Source organism: Lemur catta, chromosome 15 (genome assembly GCF_020740605.2).
Source record: "Lemur catta isolate mLemCat1 chromosome 15, mLemCat1.pri, whole genome shotgun sequence".
Lineage (NCBI taxonomy): Eukaryota > Metazoa > Chordata > Mammalia > Primates > Lemuridae > Lemur > Lemur catta.
The window spans coordinates 34,602,571-34,619,118 of NC_059142.1; the positions used below are offsets into that span (position 1 = coordinate 34,602,571).

The following is a 16,548-nucleotide window of genomic DNA, read 5'->3' on the forward strand; positions in this document are numbered from 1 at the left end:
TGCTCCGTGGACGTTTGTTGAATGAATGAATGAATCAGGAGCCCTCACAGACCTGGCAGAGGAGGCGGAAGCCCCGTGGGTCCCAAGGCGGGGCCGTCTCCCCAGCCGCTCCCACCCGCGCAGACTCGGGTGCGCCGCGTCTCCGCGGGCCGAGAAGTAGCGGCAACTCGGATCCCCCTGCCCCGCCGCCGCGCCGGCCGCCTCCGCCCCCTGCGTCCTCCCGCTGCCTCCGCGCCCTCCCTCCCTGCCTCCCGCTCTTTGTCTCCCGGGCGCCCGGCCTCCCCGCCACGCGCCCCCCGCATCGCCGCTTCCGCCGGGGACCCCCGCGGACCCCAGCTGACGCGAGGCGGCGCGAGTCGCCCCGCCAGGCAGGGGGCCCGGCGTCCGGCCAGGCCTGGCAGGCGTGGGCGGGGCGGGAGGTGGCGCTCCCTCTCTCCCGCTCTCCCTCCCCCTCGCGCGCACACACACGCACACACACACACGCACACACACACGCACGCACACACCGAGCATCCTCCCGTCAGGTCTCCCCGTCCAGCCCCGCCCGCGCCTCCTGCTTCCAGCAAACCTTCTCCCTGTCTCCGCACCCTCCCCCCACCCTCCATTCCCTCCGGCTCCCGGACCCTCCCCTCCGACCCCAACCCGAACCCCGGGATGGAGCGGCTGGAGCCAGCCCGGAGCCCCCCACGGCCGGGGTGACGGTGCCCCCGCCCCTCTCCCGCCCGGCCCCCGCCTCGAGCACCATGGGCCTGAGGGGTTCCCGGGGCGCCGGACGCTGAAGATGACCGATGCTGGAGGTGAGGGGCCAGGCCCCCTGGGGCGGACAGGGAAGCGGGGCTGGGGGCCACTTGGGCTCGCGATGGGGACCCCGAGTGGGGTTGGATGGGGCCAAGCGACATGGGCCTTTCTTCCCCTGTCCCTAGGGGGACCACCCGGGGCTCGGGTGCTGGGCTGTCAGGGGAGGGGGCGGAGATAGGATTTGTGTCCCTAATCCCCTCCCTCCAGCCGGACGCCCGGAGAAATTAATAAAAAGCTGGTGTGGGGGGAGGGGGAGAGGGCTTAACTCTTTCTTGCCTGGCGTGGAGTTGGACTGATGGATTGGAGAGAAACTAGCCACTGGGCTCTGATTGGGAAGAGGAGTCCCGGGAGTAGAGTAGATGCCCCGTCCCCCATCCCCAGCCCATCTCTAGCTGCGCTTTGAAGGGGCGCCTCACTCCTGCAGACTGCCCCAAGCCTGGTGCCCGAGCAAGGCCAGCCCTAAGGGAAGGGGGCACAGCCTCTCCAGCTCCACAACTGCCTCCCGCACTCCCAGCCTCCTCTCCCGTCCATGCCTTCCTGGTCTTTCCCAGTTGCACTTCTCTCTTGGTCTCTTTCTCCTTTTCCAGAGCCCCTTTCCTCTTGCCTGCCCTGCTCTCCTTGAACCCCACCCTCTCTGGCCTCACTCAGGGCCAAGGAGTCCTCTGTCTCCTCTGCTGCTTCCCGGGCCCCCTTCTCTGATCTCTTTCTTGGTCCTTCTCCGCAGCCCTGTGGACTCCCTGCCAACCTGTGTGTGTGCTTGCTGTCTGTTTGTTCCGACTCCCCACTCCCACTCCTTCCCCAGGGCTTGGGCACCCTTTCTTTCTCTTTCTCCTTCCCTTGGGTCCCCGGAAACCATGAGCTCACCTGCCTCCCTTTCTGCCAGAGAAGGGTCAAAGGTCATCAGTGCTCCTCCTCTGGGAATTGGAAGCCTTGGGGGAAGGGATGGTCTGGTAACACCAGAGCCCAGAGGGTGTCCAGAGGAAAGGGTTCATCTCTACCCCATGCAGCTACCACCTGGCTGAATGTATGCGCATGAGTGTGTGTGTGTGTGTGTGTGGGAGTGGGGTGTGGGGTTCACTGTCTAATTATCCAAAGCTCAGTTTGGAAGGAGAGGATTGGGTGGAAGGGGCCTGGATAGCCTACTTCCCCAGAGTTCCCCATGGGACAGTGTGGGATAGGTCCCCCATCCACCCCAGAAAGTTAGTTCTTGAAGGGTGGGAAAGAAAGCAGTTTGTGCTGAATGAGGATAGACTGAGAGTGTGTATGAGCTGGAAACCCTATCCCAGCCCAGAGGGTGCCTGGAAGACGACTGTATCCATGAGAAGGCCTGGGCCCTGGATTGGAGCTTTGCATAAAGAACCTGCGGGGGCCAGGTGTGCAGGCTCAGGCCTGTAATCCCAGCGCTTTAGGAGGCTAAGGCGGGAGGATCTCATGAGGCCAGGAGTTTGAGACTAGCTTGGGCAACATAGCGAGACCCTGTATCTACAAAAAAATTTTAAAAATTAACCAGGCATGGCGGCATGCAACTATAGTCTAGCTACTCAGGAGGCTGAGGCAGGAGGATAGCTTGAGCCCAGGAGTTCAAGGTTAGAGCAAGCTGTGATTGCGCCACTGCACTCCAGCATGAGTGACAGAGCCAGAGCCTGTCTCTTTGTCTCTTCAAAAAAAAAAAAATCACATGGGATCTCCATTCTTAATAGTCAGAGGAGAGAAGACAACATGGTGCCCTCAGAGAGCCTCCATTCTGATGGCAGAGGCAGTTCCTATCTTCACAGAGTCCCTAGTCTGATGGGAAAACACATGACCCCTCTCTTCTCAGGGAGCTTCCCATCTGATGAGGGGTAGATAAGCCCCATTTAGGGAATCAATCCCCACTTCCTAGTGGCTGGCAAAGGGTGATTTAGAAATCATGTAGAGGGAGGGAGGGCTACCTAGGACAACTCTCTGGAGGAGGTGGCAGCTGTATCCTAGTCAGAGAAGGCTTTGTGATTGAATGAGGAAATTTGGTTCATTCTTAGGGGCAGCCTCCCATCCCATCTGGCAGGAAGAAAGGCTCTAGAGCCCTGTTACTAGTCTCTAGAGTTCAAGAATGGCAGAAGGTTCTTGGAGGGCCTACTCACTGACCCCTTCCGACCCCTCATTTCCTGCTTTCATCCCCAGGCGTGTATGGAGTCTGGGGGTGGAGGTGGTTTCCGTGCTTCTCCTAGTCCTGGCCAGGATGGACCGTCTCCCCTCCCTCTACCCCATCCCTTCCCCCAGCAGTGTCCTCTCCTCGTGAGCAGCCCCCACACTGCAGATCATCACCTAGGATAGGGCTGAAGCGCAGGAGACCTGGCTCAAGGCTGAGTTCTGCCTCTTCTTACTTGCTGAAATTTATTCTTAGTTTTAAGACAGGGTCTCACTATGTTACTCAGGCTGGTCTCAAAGTCCTAGGCTCAAGGGATCCTCCAGCCTCAGCCTCTGGAGTAGCTGGGGTTCCAAGCATGTGGCAAACCTTGCTGGGCCTGCTTCTCGTCCCCTGCATCTCAGTTCTCCCATCTTTACAGTTGAGAGGTGAAGATTCCCAAGCCTGGTCACTGTGAAGTGAGATGCTGTCTATGTAATAAGGGAAGAGGGGTGCTGGAAAAGACTCCAGCCAGCATGTGGCCTAGCTTTCCTACACCTGTCACATGTGTGGTCTAGCCCAGTGCTCCACCCTTGTCCTGGGGACCTGAGTGTTAGAATTAATTGGAAATCATGTCTCAGCCATGCATTGTCCCCTTGTCCTAAACCATCAATGGTCCCTGAGTTTCCTCACTCGTCTCCTCATCCAATTCCCTCCCCGCCTGTGGGGTCCCTAGAGCTACTGGGACCCTATATCTGCTTGTAAGCCACCCAAATTGTTTCAGCTGCATGTATCTGCTTCTCTGTCCTCCCATCTTGCTTCCCTCCAAACAAACAAACCCCTAGCCATTCAGACTTCTTCCCAGAACATACTTGATGCATCATAGAGATTTGGCTGTGCCCTGTTCTGCTGTGAGCACTCCTCATACCCTCCTGCGTCTGTGAGTCTGTCTAGAACTGTGAGTTTGTTTCGAATGGTGGCCCTGCTGATAGTGCCAGCTTCCTGAACAGCTCATGTTCAGAAAGGCAGGTGGTGAGGGCACCAGTAATGGGGGGCGGGGAAGGGGAGGCAGGATTGGATGATGGATGGAAGACAGATGGAGGATTGATGGATGTAAAGATGGATGGATGGATGGATGGACAGATGGATGGGTAATGAGTAGATGGATGAGTCATAGGTAGATAGATGGGAGAGCCCAGGCCCTTGTCCTAATTTTGCCACTAGCTTGCTATGTGGTCTTGGGCTGGTGGCTCCCCACCTCTGTTCCTTCATTTGTAACATGAGAGGATTGGATTTAATAACTTCTACGACTTCTCCCAGATTTGATGTTGGACAGTTTATGATGATTGCAGGCTTTCAGGGGATGCTAGGGATGGAAAGCCCTGAGCCAGTGAAGGGGAGAAGTTCAGTGACCCATACGCAGACAGAGCAAATCGGCTTGGACCGTGACGGCAGGGCCAAGTCTGTGCCTGCACCTGGATTTGCTTCTTCCCCTCCCTTCTGCCTGTGCCTCCTGCCTCCTGCCCCAGTGCCACGTCTGGGTTATGATTCAGACGGCTTCTCTCCCAGGGGCCGGAGGAAGCGTTCCAAGGGAAGGTGTGGGGCCAGCAGGCCAGGAGCAGGCAGCCACTGGCGTCTCTTCTGCCTCAGCCAACCTGATATTCTTCCTTTCTCTCTCCCCGCTTGTCTTCTGCAGCTCCCTTGAGTCATGGCTTCTTCAAAGCTCCGAGAACCCACGGATGAGGTTTTTGGTAAGTTTTGTGTGGCTCTACCTCTTGTCAATAGACACAGCTGTAGAACGCTTCCTTCCTAGGCCTCTAAGCGTTGAGGGGGATAGGGCGGTCCTTGGGGGCTTCAGTGTGTGTGGTGACCCTTTTGTCACCACTGTCTTAGTGGATGTGCCAATTATAACAGCGACAATAAGTGTCTTCATTTATTAAGTGCTCATCTTATGCCAGGTACTGGGCTAAGCACCCCCAGCTCACAGTGGGGGTATTATTCAATCCTCACAATAATGTTAAGGAGTAAGCCCATTTTTGCACAAGGAGTGTAGGTACAGAGTGCTGAGTGACTTGCTTTAAAGAACACATGGCAAGTTAGTGGTAGAGCTGGGACTAGAACCCCAGACTGTCTGACACTTAGTCACTGTGCTGTGCACCTGTATACCTCAGCACTGACGACACACAAGTCGCATAAATAAATAAGTGCATGGGACCTCACCCTGCACGGATGTGCCCCAAAATCAAATGCACGGCATGCACACAGCTGCAGTACCCCGGCAGCCCGCTCACACTGGTGTGCACGCCCACCTCCTCAGTTCACACTGGGGTGCATGCACACCGCCTGTATCATCAGTCACCCCTGCAGGCTTCTGTTGTGAGGACTGGGGAAAGAGACCACCCCGGCTGGGCAGAGTTCCCAGCATGCACTGGAGTGGAAAGACTGTTTCCCAGCTGGATCCTGGTGGAGGAGGGGTCAGTGAGCAAAGGAAAGTGGAGGGAGAGGTGGAGACAGACAAGAAGTCCCCTGTAGGGACTCCCAGCTCCTCCTTCCCTGCCTCCTCCCCACCTCTCTTCTCCTCCCTCTCTCCCCCTGCCCTGCCACTGCCCCCTGCCCTGGCAACACCTTGGGAACTGCTGCCTCTGCTTCTGGGGAATGCAACTTCCCACCCGGGTCTCTCCGGACTCCCCCAGCCTTTAACTGCCTCAGGGGCCACTGTGCCTGAGTCCCTGTCTCCACCCAGGCCTGGCCAGAGAGATGAGTTCTCCCTGCCTCCCTAGCTCTCTCCCCACCCAAACCCTTCCTGTTTTCCTCACTGCTGAGGTAGCTGGGCCCTGTGCTTCCTGATGCAAAAGGTAATTAAATATTCATGACTTCCCACTGTCCAGGACAGGGGGAGGGAGAAAGAGGGAGAAGGGTGGGGGAGGGGGGAGCAAGTAAGGGCAAGAGATGGAGGCAGCTGGGGGTGGTGCTGGAGAGGCTGGCCCCACCTTGCCTCAAAACCCCCCAGCCCCTTAGGAGTCCCTCTGCTCCCCAGACTCTCCAGGGTACGATGACCATGGTAATGATATGGCCCCGAGTCAGGAGCACAGGGCCCTCCTCCCTGGCACAGGTTGCCTGGCCACCAGCTGGGTGCCACAAGGGCAGAGGATACAAGAGCACTGGCCTGGGAGCCAGGAGATTTGTATACTGTCCCTAACTCCATCTGCATCCTTGGTCCAACATTTTCTCCTGGAGCCTCAGTTTCCCCACCCATAAAATGAGAGGTTGGGCTCAAAAGTTGATCCTATTTCTGCTTCTGAGAGGGCGTAGCATGCTTGCTGGTTAGCAGGGGAGCCAGACTGCCTGTCTGTAAGTGTGGCCTGGTCTTCACCAGCTCTGTGCCCTCTGGCAAATTAAGGCTGCCCTGGGGATTCCTGGAGTCCCTTACTGGTAGGGTACTGGGGAGGCTCAAATGAGCTAGTAATTGTAAAGCACTTAGAACAGTGCCTGGCACAGTAAGGGCTCGATAAGGATTAGTTATTATTTTTCTGTGCTTCCCTTCTCAGTCCTTGCTGCTTCCAGGCAGTGCCTGGAGATTCTGTGCCAGGGGCTGGGGACACAGGGCTTCTTCCCCCAGCCCCAGGGGCTGGAAACACCAATAGTTTCCAAGCAGGGGCTGCTAAGGGACCAGAGGAGTGGAGGGAAGCCTGGGGACCAAGATAGCAGTCTTTTTGACTAGTCCTCCCTTCTTCAAGTCGCCAGCCACACCGCTGGGCAGCTGCAACAGCCTGTGTGCACCTTGCCCCTTAATCCTTGCAGGCTGCGCTGGCCCCTCGGGACACTTCCAGCCTGCACCTTTCATTCTCCTTCAAAAATTCTTGTTCTTTCTACAACCTCAGCTCTTTATTGGCTGCCTGAGCTAAAGCAGTAGCCCCCCCCAGTCCACCCTGTCTCCTCATCCATTCCACAAGTATTTACAGAGCTCCTAGTATGTGTCAGGCTCTGGTCTGGGCTCTGGGGAGACAGCAGTGAACAAGCCAGACAAAGTCACTGCCTCCATGGAGCTTGGCTTCTCATTCAGAGGCAGGCAGGGGGACAGCTGATGAAAGCACACACAACTAAACCAGGAATAGATTTGATGGTGAGGTGTGCCGTGCAGAGGATGGAAATGTGGGCCGTGATGGAATGTGGGCATGTGCTTGTAGGTGACCCTTGTCAGCACCTGTGTATGTCTCCACTGAAACACACACTGGCCCATGGAAGTGTGACTTTGCTTCAGCACTGACCGAGCACCTACTCCCTGCCAGGCACGGCACCAGGTGCTGCACCAGGCTCTCATGCACCTTTCTTCCTCCTTAGAAAACTCTTGTTCCGGCTGGGTGCAGTGGCTCACGCCTGTAATCCTAGCACTCTGGGAAGCGGAGGCGGGAGGATCGCTTAAGGTCAGGAGTTCGAGACCAGCCTGAGCAAGAACGAGACCCCATCTCTACTAAAAATAGAAAGAAATCATCTGGACAACTAAAAATATATAGAAAAAATTAGCCGGGCATGGTGGCATATGCCTGTAGTCACAGTTACTCGGGAGGCTGAGGCAGAAGGATTGCTTGAGCCCGGGAGTTTGAGGTTGCTGTGAGCTAGGCTGATGCCACAGCACTCTAGCCCGGGCAAGAGAGCGAGAATCTGTTTCAAAAAAAGAAAAGAAAAGAAAAGAAAATTCTTGTTCTTTCTCCAGCGCATCTACAATGCATCTCTCCTGATGCACTGCAGATAGGGAAGGGCTGCGCCCTCTGCAGCGTGCAGGCCAGCATGCGGAGGCAGTCATATGGCAGACCATATCGTGACTGTGACCATATCTGTATCATAGTGCAGAGGCCTGCAGAGGTGTGGCTGTGTGTGTGTGTAAGAGAGAGAGATGTGTCAGAATCGATCAGCCAGGCAAAGAAGGGGTGGAGAGTGCTGGAGCAGAGAGAGCTGCATGAGCACAGGGATGGGACCATAATAGCAGTATCTTCCTATAAGGAAGATACTGCTATTATGGTCCCATTTTACAGATGGGGAAGCTGACACCTAAACAGAAGTAACTTGCCCAGGATCACCCAGCCAGGTAGTGGTAGAACTAGATTCAGCCTGGGCTATGTGGCTGCAGAGCCTGTGCTCTTGGCCATGGTGGCATGTAAGAGCATGTGAGAGGAGGAGTCTGTGGGAAACTTACAAAGGGTGGGCTGGGTCCCCTCAGGCCTTGAATGGGGGCCTTGGCTTTGGGGAACCACCACCGCCACCTCAGAGAGCTTCAAAAGCCAGAGAGTACAGGACATGGTCAGAAATGTGCTTTAGAAAGTTTCTTCTGGCCCAGTGGAAGGTGTGGGGAGGGAGCCCGACTGGAAGCAGGGAGCGAGGGCTGGATAGATGCCCATTTGGGGTGGCAGGGGCTGGGAGGGGGCTGGCTGCTGGAGGCCTGAGCTGGGGCTGTTCAGTTCAGAGGGAGAGGAGAGGCCAGGTTGCATGGGTTCAGGGAAGGCCAGTCAACAGAACTTCGCCCTTTCATTAAAGTAGTATTTATTAAGCACCTACTATGTGCCAGGCACTGTTCTATGCTGTGGTAGAGCAGTGAATAAAACAGAGAACAACCTGTCCTCATGCAGCTGATGTTCTAATAGGTGGAGAGAGACAATAAACTAAACAGGCAGAATATACCGTGTACCGGAGAGTGATCCGTGATGTAGGGAAAAATAGGAGTGGGCTTTTGGAGTGTGTGTGTGGGGTGATTCTAAATCGGGTGCTCAGGGAGGGCCTCAGTGAGAGAAAGAGTTTAAGCAAAGACCTGAAGCGGGTGAGGGAGAGAACCATGCAGAAGTCTGTGGCAAGAGCCTTGCAGGGAGAGGGCAGAGGAAGTACAGGCTGGGCTTGTGTGAAGACGAGCTGGGGGCCAGGGTGGCTGGAGTGGAGGGACAGAAGGAGAGCTCAGAGAGGCCAGGAAGCATGGCCTAAGTCTGGAAGGCCACTGGGAGAACTTTGATTCTTACTCTGCAGGAGATGGAAGTCGCCAGAGGGTTCTGAACAGAGGAGTGACACAAGCTGACATGTTTTATTAGTGTCACTCTGGCTGCTGTGTTGAAAATAGACTGCAAATGGGAGGAGGAAGGAAGACCAGCAAGGAGGCTTTTTGTAATAATCGAGGCAAGAGATGGTGGTGACCTAGACAGGAGAGGCTTCGAGTTCTCTCTCTCCACTCCCCTCCCCTGCCCTCTTCTCCCCTCCCCTCTCCTCCTTCCCTCTCTCTCTTGCTTTCTCTGTATGCATGCATGTCTATGACTGTATGTAGACACTCACACTCATCAACAATGTTTTATTGTGGAAAATCTCCAACATATTCAAATTAGAGAGAATAGCACAATGCACTCTATCATGTACCTTGTCACCCAACCTCAACAATGATCAAGTCATGGCCAGTCTTGTGTCATATGTATCCCCTTCCACTCTCTGCCCCTATTGCCCTGGATTATTTTGCATCTAATCTAAAACATCATATCACTTTGCCATAAATATTTCAGGATGTCTAGATATATTTTGATAGTAGAGCTAACAGGAATTGTGGATGAATCGGGTTGCAGGAGGGGAGGGAAAGAAGTCGAGGATGACTCCGGGGGTTTGGCCCGAGCATCTGGAAGGATGGAGCTGCTGTCTGTCAAGGGGCGGACTGAGAGGAGCAGCTCGGGGCATGAGAAAGGTCAGGGGGTCACTTCGAGCATGGAACTTGAAGATACCCAGTGGACATCCAAAGTGGAGGTGTCAACTCAGTTGGACACATGAATTACCAATTGGGACTGGGCTGAGGGAGAAGGGTAACTTGGAGCTGTTTGACTTGGAGACAAGGGGACCTTTCACTGAGCCAGAAAACAGAGGAGAAGCTTGTTTGAGGCTAGACGATCATTTTGCTGGGCTGAACTCCAAGTGTCTGGGGGCCTTTGATGTGGCAAATCCCTGGGCAGGTGCTTGGGCGCCCCGGCTCGGAATTCAGGGGAGGGGTCAGGCCTGGAAATAGACATAGGTGGGGGTTAAGGCAGGAGAGCAACTGGGGTGGCTTAGGGGGTGTCTGCAGATAACACAGAGCAGCAGGCCAGGCACGGTGGATGGAATGGGGTCCCTGAGATCATGGGAGGTGGAGTGGCGAAGAAGGGCTTTGTCCCATCCTGAGGCCTGGGAAGGCTCCTATCTGTTTGGAGACCCCAGTGCCAAGCTCTGGGCCGGTACAGAGTGAGGGCTTCATTCCCAGGTGGAGCACATGAAAAGTAAAGCGAGGGCAACAAGGGTTTTAGGCATGGTCCATTGGGTGTGCCCGCTCTTCCTCCATGTCCTCGTCCAGGACCTAACACTGGGCCACAGACCCCAGGACAGGAGACACAGGCTTCAGGGGACTGTGGGGCTTTCCTTCCTACCACTGCCACATGGGGGCCCCTCTCCTCCACTTCCACTGTGAGCTCCAGAGGCTCAGCAGTGTTCTCTCTGCGTGTGACTCTGAGTGTGGCACAGCAAGTGTGCCCAGTAGGGCCAGTCTGGAGCTAGGCTAGCCAGGCTCAAATCCTGGCCCACTGGCAGGTGGTGGCTTTAGTCAAGTCACTTGCCCTCTCTGAGCCTCAGTTTGCTCAGCTGTAACATGTGCATAATAGCTGTCCTAACCCCACCGGGTTGTTTTGAGGAAGAGATGATGTATGTACATTGGTGCATAGTAGGTGCTTCTTAAACGGTAGCCGTTACGACCTCCAGCCTCATCCTTTAGTCCATCTCTCCACAAAGTTGCCCTCAGCTGTCCCTGGAGGTGCCACTCCTTGCTTCCCTACTTCCTAGCATGGCATAGGCCAGTTTCGCCAACCTCATCTCTTATAAACTCCCACCCAGACCCTACTGCCCAGCTTTGGTGTTTCCTCCTCTGACCCCTCCAAACAGGGCTGTCCTGTCCCCCTCTGTGTGTATGAGACGGTTCGTCACACTGTGCTATACAGATGTGCTGGAGCATCTGCTGACCCCACCCAAGACCGGGAGAGACCCCGCTTTTCATCTGGAAACACTGGTTGAATGTCTAGGGTGTGAGGACAGGTGGCCCCCTGAGGTGGGCCTCTGGACGTGCCATCTCTCACGTTTCTGGTCTGTCCCCCCTTCCCCCGGTTTGCAGACCTGGACTTGGCCGTGCCAGAGACCGCCAGACTGGACAGCAGTTTACACAAGGCCCGGGCCCAGCTGCTGGCCAAGGGCCGGAGACACCGGCCGTCCCGCTCGAGGCTTCGGGACAGTGCCAGCTCTGCTGAGGATGGTGAAGGCTCCGATGGGCCCGGAGGCAAGGTTGGGGCAAGCTGAGCAAACACACATACACCCGCCCGCCGCTCCTACCCCGGCTAATCCCTCCAAATGCCCTTCCAGGGCAGCCACACCCCCAGACTTCTGGCAGTAATGCCACCAAACGTTAGCTGCAGTTCACTTCTGGCTCATTCCATCCTTTTAAAGAATATATTATTTTCCTCATCTTACAGATGAGGAAACCGAGGCCCTGAGAGGTGCTGTAACAAAGTCACAGTTAGTAAGTGAAGAAGGCGGAATTTAAGCCCAGCCTACGTGACTCAGAGCCCCAGGAATTCGGGGTCCTCTCCTGGAGGCCCGCAGTTTACAGGGCGAAAGGGTCTCCCAGCCCCTCTGGGAAGCGGGGAGGAGGGTTCTCGGTGAGCGCTGCCCTCTCCCGCAGGTGACCGACGGCTGCGGGAGCCCCCTGCACCGGCTGCGCTCGCCTTTGCACTCGGGCCCGGGGTCCCCGGCCGGGGGCGCTTTCTGCCTGGAGCCTCCGGGGTTGCGGCGCAGCCAGGACGAGGACGAGCCACCGCCCTCGCCGCTCACACGCTACCGGCCCCTGCACAACGCGGCCTCGCACGAGGGCCTGGCCGCCGCCGCCTGCTCGCCGCCGCGCTCCGCGCCCTCCTCCGACAGCTCGCCCAGCTTCAGGCGCCGCCACCCGCGCGCAGAGACGCACAGCGAAGGTGAGCAGAGGCGGCCGCAGCGCCCCTCGCGGAGCAGGCGGGAGGAGGCAGCTGGCGGTGTTTGTGCGGGACACTGCTGGGCTGTGGGGACACCCAAAAGAGCAAACATGCAGTCCTTGTCCTCATGGGGCTTGTAGTTGACGGCAGAGACGATCAGATCATCCTTTAAATACATGTATAGTCACAAACTGTAATAAGTGCCATGCCGGAAATGTGCATGGTGGCAGCGGGACAGCATCTACCAGGATGTCTGACCTAGCCCAGAGCATCCTGGGAGGCTTCTCTGAGGAAGGGACATCTGAGCCAGGATTGCAAGGCTGGTTAGAAGTTGGCCAGGATAAAATTAAGAGTAAATAGCGGCTGGGCTCAGTGGCTCACGCCTGTAATCCTAGCAGTCTGGGAGGCTGAGGCAGGAGGATCACTGGAGGTCAGGAGTTCGAGACCAGCTTGAGCAAGAGCGAGACCCCGTCTCTACTAAAAAATAGAAAGAAATTATCTGGACAACTAAAAATATATAGAAAAAAATTAGCTGGGCATGGTGGCACATGCCTGTAGTCCCAGCTACTCGGGAGGCTGAGGCTGAACCTAGGAGTTTGAGGTTGCTGTGAGCTAGGCTGACGACACAGCACTCTAGGCCAGGCAACAGAGTGAGACTCTGTCTCAAAAAAAAAAAAAAGTAAATAGCAGGGTCCCCTGCCTTTTTGGAGTGCTTTGTAAAAAGCTTTCATAAGCATCCCATGTGGTCCCATGAAATAGGCAGGTGTTATTATTTCCATATTATTTGAAAGGAAGGAAGCTCAGGGAGGTAAAGTGACTTGTCCTAGGTGGCACAGCTAGTGGAGCGCTCCAGAGCCAGGTTGCCTGATTTTAAGTCACTCCACACAAGTGAAGGAAGGAGGCAAGTCATCACATGGACTATTTCCTTCTTTCCCGTCTCGGGAAAGATGACAGCCGGGATGCCAGCCCTCCCGAGCCTGCCAGCCCCACCATCGGCCTGGATAAGAAGACTCGCCGAAAGTTCCTGGACCTGGGGTGAGTGGAGGTGGGGCCATGATGCAGTGCTTGGAGCTGTTGGGGTGAGGGGTGGCACAGTGGAGCCCTGCCCCACTCCCCTCTGCCCTCCCCACAGGGTCACCCTGCGCCGAGCATCCACTGGCAAGAGCCGGAAAGAGAAGGGCAGCAACCGCCTGTCCATGGGCAGCAGGTAAGAGGTGCCCACAGCACCCAATGGCTCCCGTGGGCCCTGGCCCTCTGTGCCCACACCCATGCTGGGCGCTCTCTCCGCAGGGAGTCGGTGGAGGGGTCTGGCAGGTCAGGGGGCTCCCCGTTCCTGCCCTTTTCCTGGTTCACAGACAGCGGCAAGGGCTCAGCGTCCTCGGGCAGCGCCACCTCCCCTGCCTGCTCCCCTAAACACGAGGGCTTCAGCCCTAAGAAGTCAGCTTCCCAGGTAAGTCCATGACTTTCTTGTCCCCAAATTGGCCCCTAGACCCAGGTGCCATGTGGGCATACTTCACCCTGGCTCGGGCTGGGTTTAGGCATTCCTGGAGTCCGTCGGTCCATCCACAGAGCCACTCAGTGATCCATGAGTTCATTCATTCACTTCTTCATTTGTTCATATTCTGAGTCGTTCATTCACTGCTTCATCCATCCAGCACACATCACGGGACGCTATGGTTTTCCTATTGTCCACGCAGCCTGAGGTCTGCTCCACTCTGCTGTTCTGCCTGGCTCAGTTCTCACCCAACTCCTGTGTTAGGAGCTGGGCCACCTGCTCGGTAGGGTGAGACTTGGGGGATATGTAGGGATGAACAGGACCCCAACCTAGTGCTCTGAAAGCTCAGAAGTGAGACTGAGTAACAAGCAGCACTGAGCACCTGCTTATGTTCAGACAGCCCTCTACAGTTTGCAAAGCCCCACATGCATGTTTTTGCTCTACTGTCACACCGGCTCAGTGAATTAGGGAGGAGGGTGGGCGTGCTCATCCCCGTTGTGCAGATGAGGAATGAAGTCCCAGAGAGAGGGGACTTGCCCACAGACTCGCACAGGTTTAGTTGCAAAGCTCTGTGATTCCCAGCCCAGTGCTTGTTCTAAGCTTCTGTTCCTTACGTGCAGCTGGGGCAGGGGAGAAAATCGGAAAGCTGGGAATCCAGGGCAGAAAGAGTCCCTTCTGACTCAGGACTTCCTTCTTTGCTCCCTCCCTTTCTTCCCTTGTGCTGGGCCCTGGGGATACCATGGTGAACAAAACACAGCCGGGCCCTAGTAGAGCTCATGGTCCAGTGAGGACAAAGACCTCTAATCAGGCACTTCCAACCAGGGGCGCTAGAGACCAGGTGGGAGGCACTTATCGGGGACACGTGACTCAGCCTGGGGGAAGCCTGGAAGGCTGCCTATAGGAAGCAACACCTGGTCCAAGACCCCCTCCATTTCTGCTAAGTATTCTGCCTGGCTTAGTTCTAGCCCGCTGTCCTCCAGATGGCTGCCTGCCCTCCCACAGTCAGGTCCTGATGCCCCACACGAGTCACCATGTCCTGGGTGCCTGCCCAGCTCCTGGCTCATGCACAGAGGGCACTGAGCAACTCCTGGTACCTAGTGCAGGATTTAACTCCATCCAGATGGGGTGGTGGGTTGGGGGGAACTCCCTTGGGCTTCGGGGTGAGCTCTCACCTCAGCAGCCTGCACCCCTTCCTGTCTAGGAATCCACCCTGAGTGACGACTCCACGCCCCCCAGCAGCAGCCCCAAGATCCCGAGTGGGCCCCGGCAGGAGCCCAAGTGTTCTTACCCCTACCACACGCTGTCCCAGTCTTCGGATGAGGTGAGCGGGGTTGGCCCGTGGGGCTTGTTGCAGCCCTGACCTCGGACTCTGCCAGGTGTGCAGGCCACAGGCCAAGCCTCCGCCTCATGCTCCTTGGTCTCCACCCAGTTCCTGGATGAACCCCTCCCCACTGTCCACCAGTGGACCAGTCAGCAGGTGGGCCAGTGGCTGCACAGCCTCAGCCTGGAGCAGTATGCCGCCGAGTTCGCCGCGCGGCAGGTGGACGGGCCACAGCTGCTGCAGCTGGACGGAAGCAAACTGAAGGTGGGTCAGGGTGGAAGGTCCACGACCCTGCTGGTGCTTGGGGCAACCTTCAAGGATGGGGAGTCCCTCATCCTGACCTTTGACCTTCAGCCCAGCCTCCTTGGCTGACCTTTTCACACCATCTGTGGCCACTGCCATGACCTCCAACCCCTAGGCAAGGTCCTTGTCTAGTCTAGTCTTTGTGGTGTAGCATGGGTCCCCAGTTTGACTTGAAACTCAAGCCCAATACTTCAATTTGACCTTCAAGCTCCAGCCCAAGTCCCCAGGCTGACCTTGCCGTCTAGGACTGTCATCTGACCCCTGATGCTCATGAGTTTCCTGGTATTATGGGAAGCCAGGAGTCACCCTGGTTAGCTCTTGATTCTTGGGTGCTGGTGGTAGTGGGGGAGGGGAGGCTGGTGGGGGAGGGGGAGGGGGTGGCCTCTGATCTCTGCTGGGAGGTTCCTGGCCTGTCTCCTGCTCTCTGCTGAGTTGCTTGGGGGAAGAGTGGTGAGGAGAGTCCCCAGGAAGTCTTGGGAAGTGGGGAGGGGCCTTGGCCACTGACTAGCTGTGTGACCTTGGGTAGGTCACTCCCCATCTCTGGGCCTCTGGAGGTTGGGTGGGGTCGTGCCAAGGCTGAAAGCCTGAGTGGACGCCTGGGAGCCCCAGCCCTCCCCTTTCCCCACCACTCCCTTCCAAATTCTTGCCCTGAGGGTTGTGGTCCCTGGCCAGTCGCAGGGGAGGTGGAGGCTCCACTTCAGGGTGGACTTACAGGGCTCCACGGAGAGTACACCTGGGGCAGGAAGAGCCTGGTGGCCGGGACCGGGATGGGGACTTCTCCCTTACCCCTGGATTCCTCCCCAGAGCCTGGGGCTCAGCAACTCGCACGACCGGGCGCTGGTGAAGCGGAAGCTGAAGGAGCTGGCGGCGGCTGCGGAGAAGGAGCGCAAGGCCCAGGAGAAGGCCGCGCGCCAGCGGGAGAAGCTGCGGCGCCGGGAGCAGGAGGCCCAGAAGAGCTAGCGCTCCGGTGGGGCAGGCGCTGGCGCCGGGCACAGGCCTCACTGCGGAGGCTGGAGCCGGGGGCCACACTCGGGCTGGTCTGGCCCCACACTCTCAGGGGGGACACGCCCTCTCTCACCCTATCACTCTGTTTGGACCCAGAGCCCCCAGAAAGGGAGACCCAGGGAGAAGCCCTAGTAATAAATCCACCTGGAGGACTTACTTGGCACAGAGTTCCTGGGAGAAGAGGCAGATGAAGGGAGAGGGCAGAGAGGCCAGGGCTGAAGCGGTGGGAGCCCAGAGGAACCTGGGCTAGGCGGACCCTCTGCCCTGGGGCCAGGGTGGGGCTGGGGCGAAGCGAGCTGGGATGTCCACCTGCCTGCCTGAGGCCCTGAGACCACGGCCTCAGGGCTCAGAGAGGGGGGCTGAGCATCTCAGCAGCAGTAGGTGGATGGAGCTGTTCCCCTCCAGCTCTCCGGGGTGGCTGTGTGGTGGGGAGCTCTGTCCTGCTCCCCAGGGAGGCCAGTGGGCACCGCAGCAAGTCGCACTCAGGGTAGACTCCCAGCTGAACTCCCCAGTAGGAAAG

The 16,548-nt window shown here is 57.1% G+C and overlaps 1 protein-coding gene across 1 annotated transcript; it reads left to right on the forward strand.

Moving 5' to 3' along the window:
* The first annotated feature begins 781 nt into the window (after positions 1 to 781).
* On the forward strand, positions 782 to 16,180 carry SAMD14 (sterile alpha motif domain containing 14). The gene is made up of 9 exons (XM_045527010.1): positions 782 to 797; positions 11,055 to 11,221; positions 11,619 to 11,907; positions 12,852 to 12,939; positions 13,037 to 13,111; positions 13,195 to 13,354; positions 14,601 to 14,720; positions 14,829 to 14,984; positions 15,828 to 16,180. Exons 1-9 carry the CDS (start codon positions 782 to 784, stop codon positions 15,981 to 15,983), a joined length of 1,227 nt encoding a protein of 408 aa, XP_045382966.1. The 3' UTR covers positions 15,984 to 16,180.
* Positions 16,181 to 16,548: the final 368 nt, after the last annotated feature.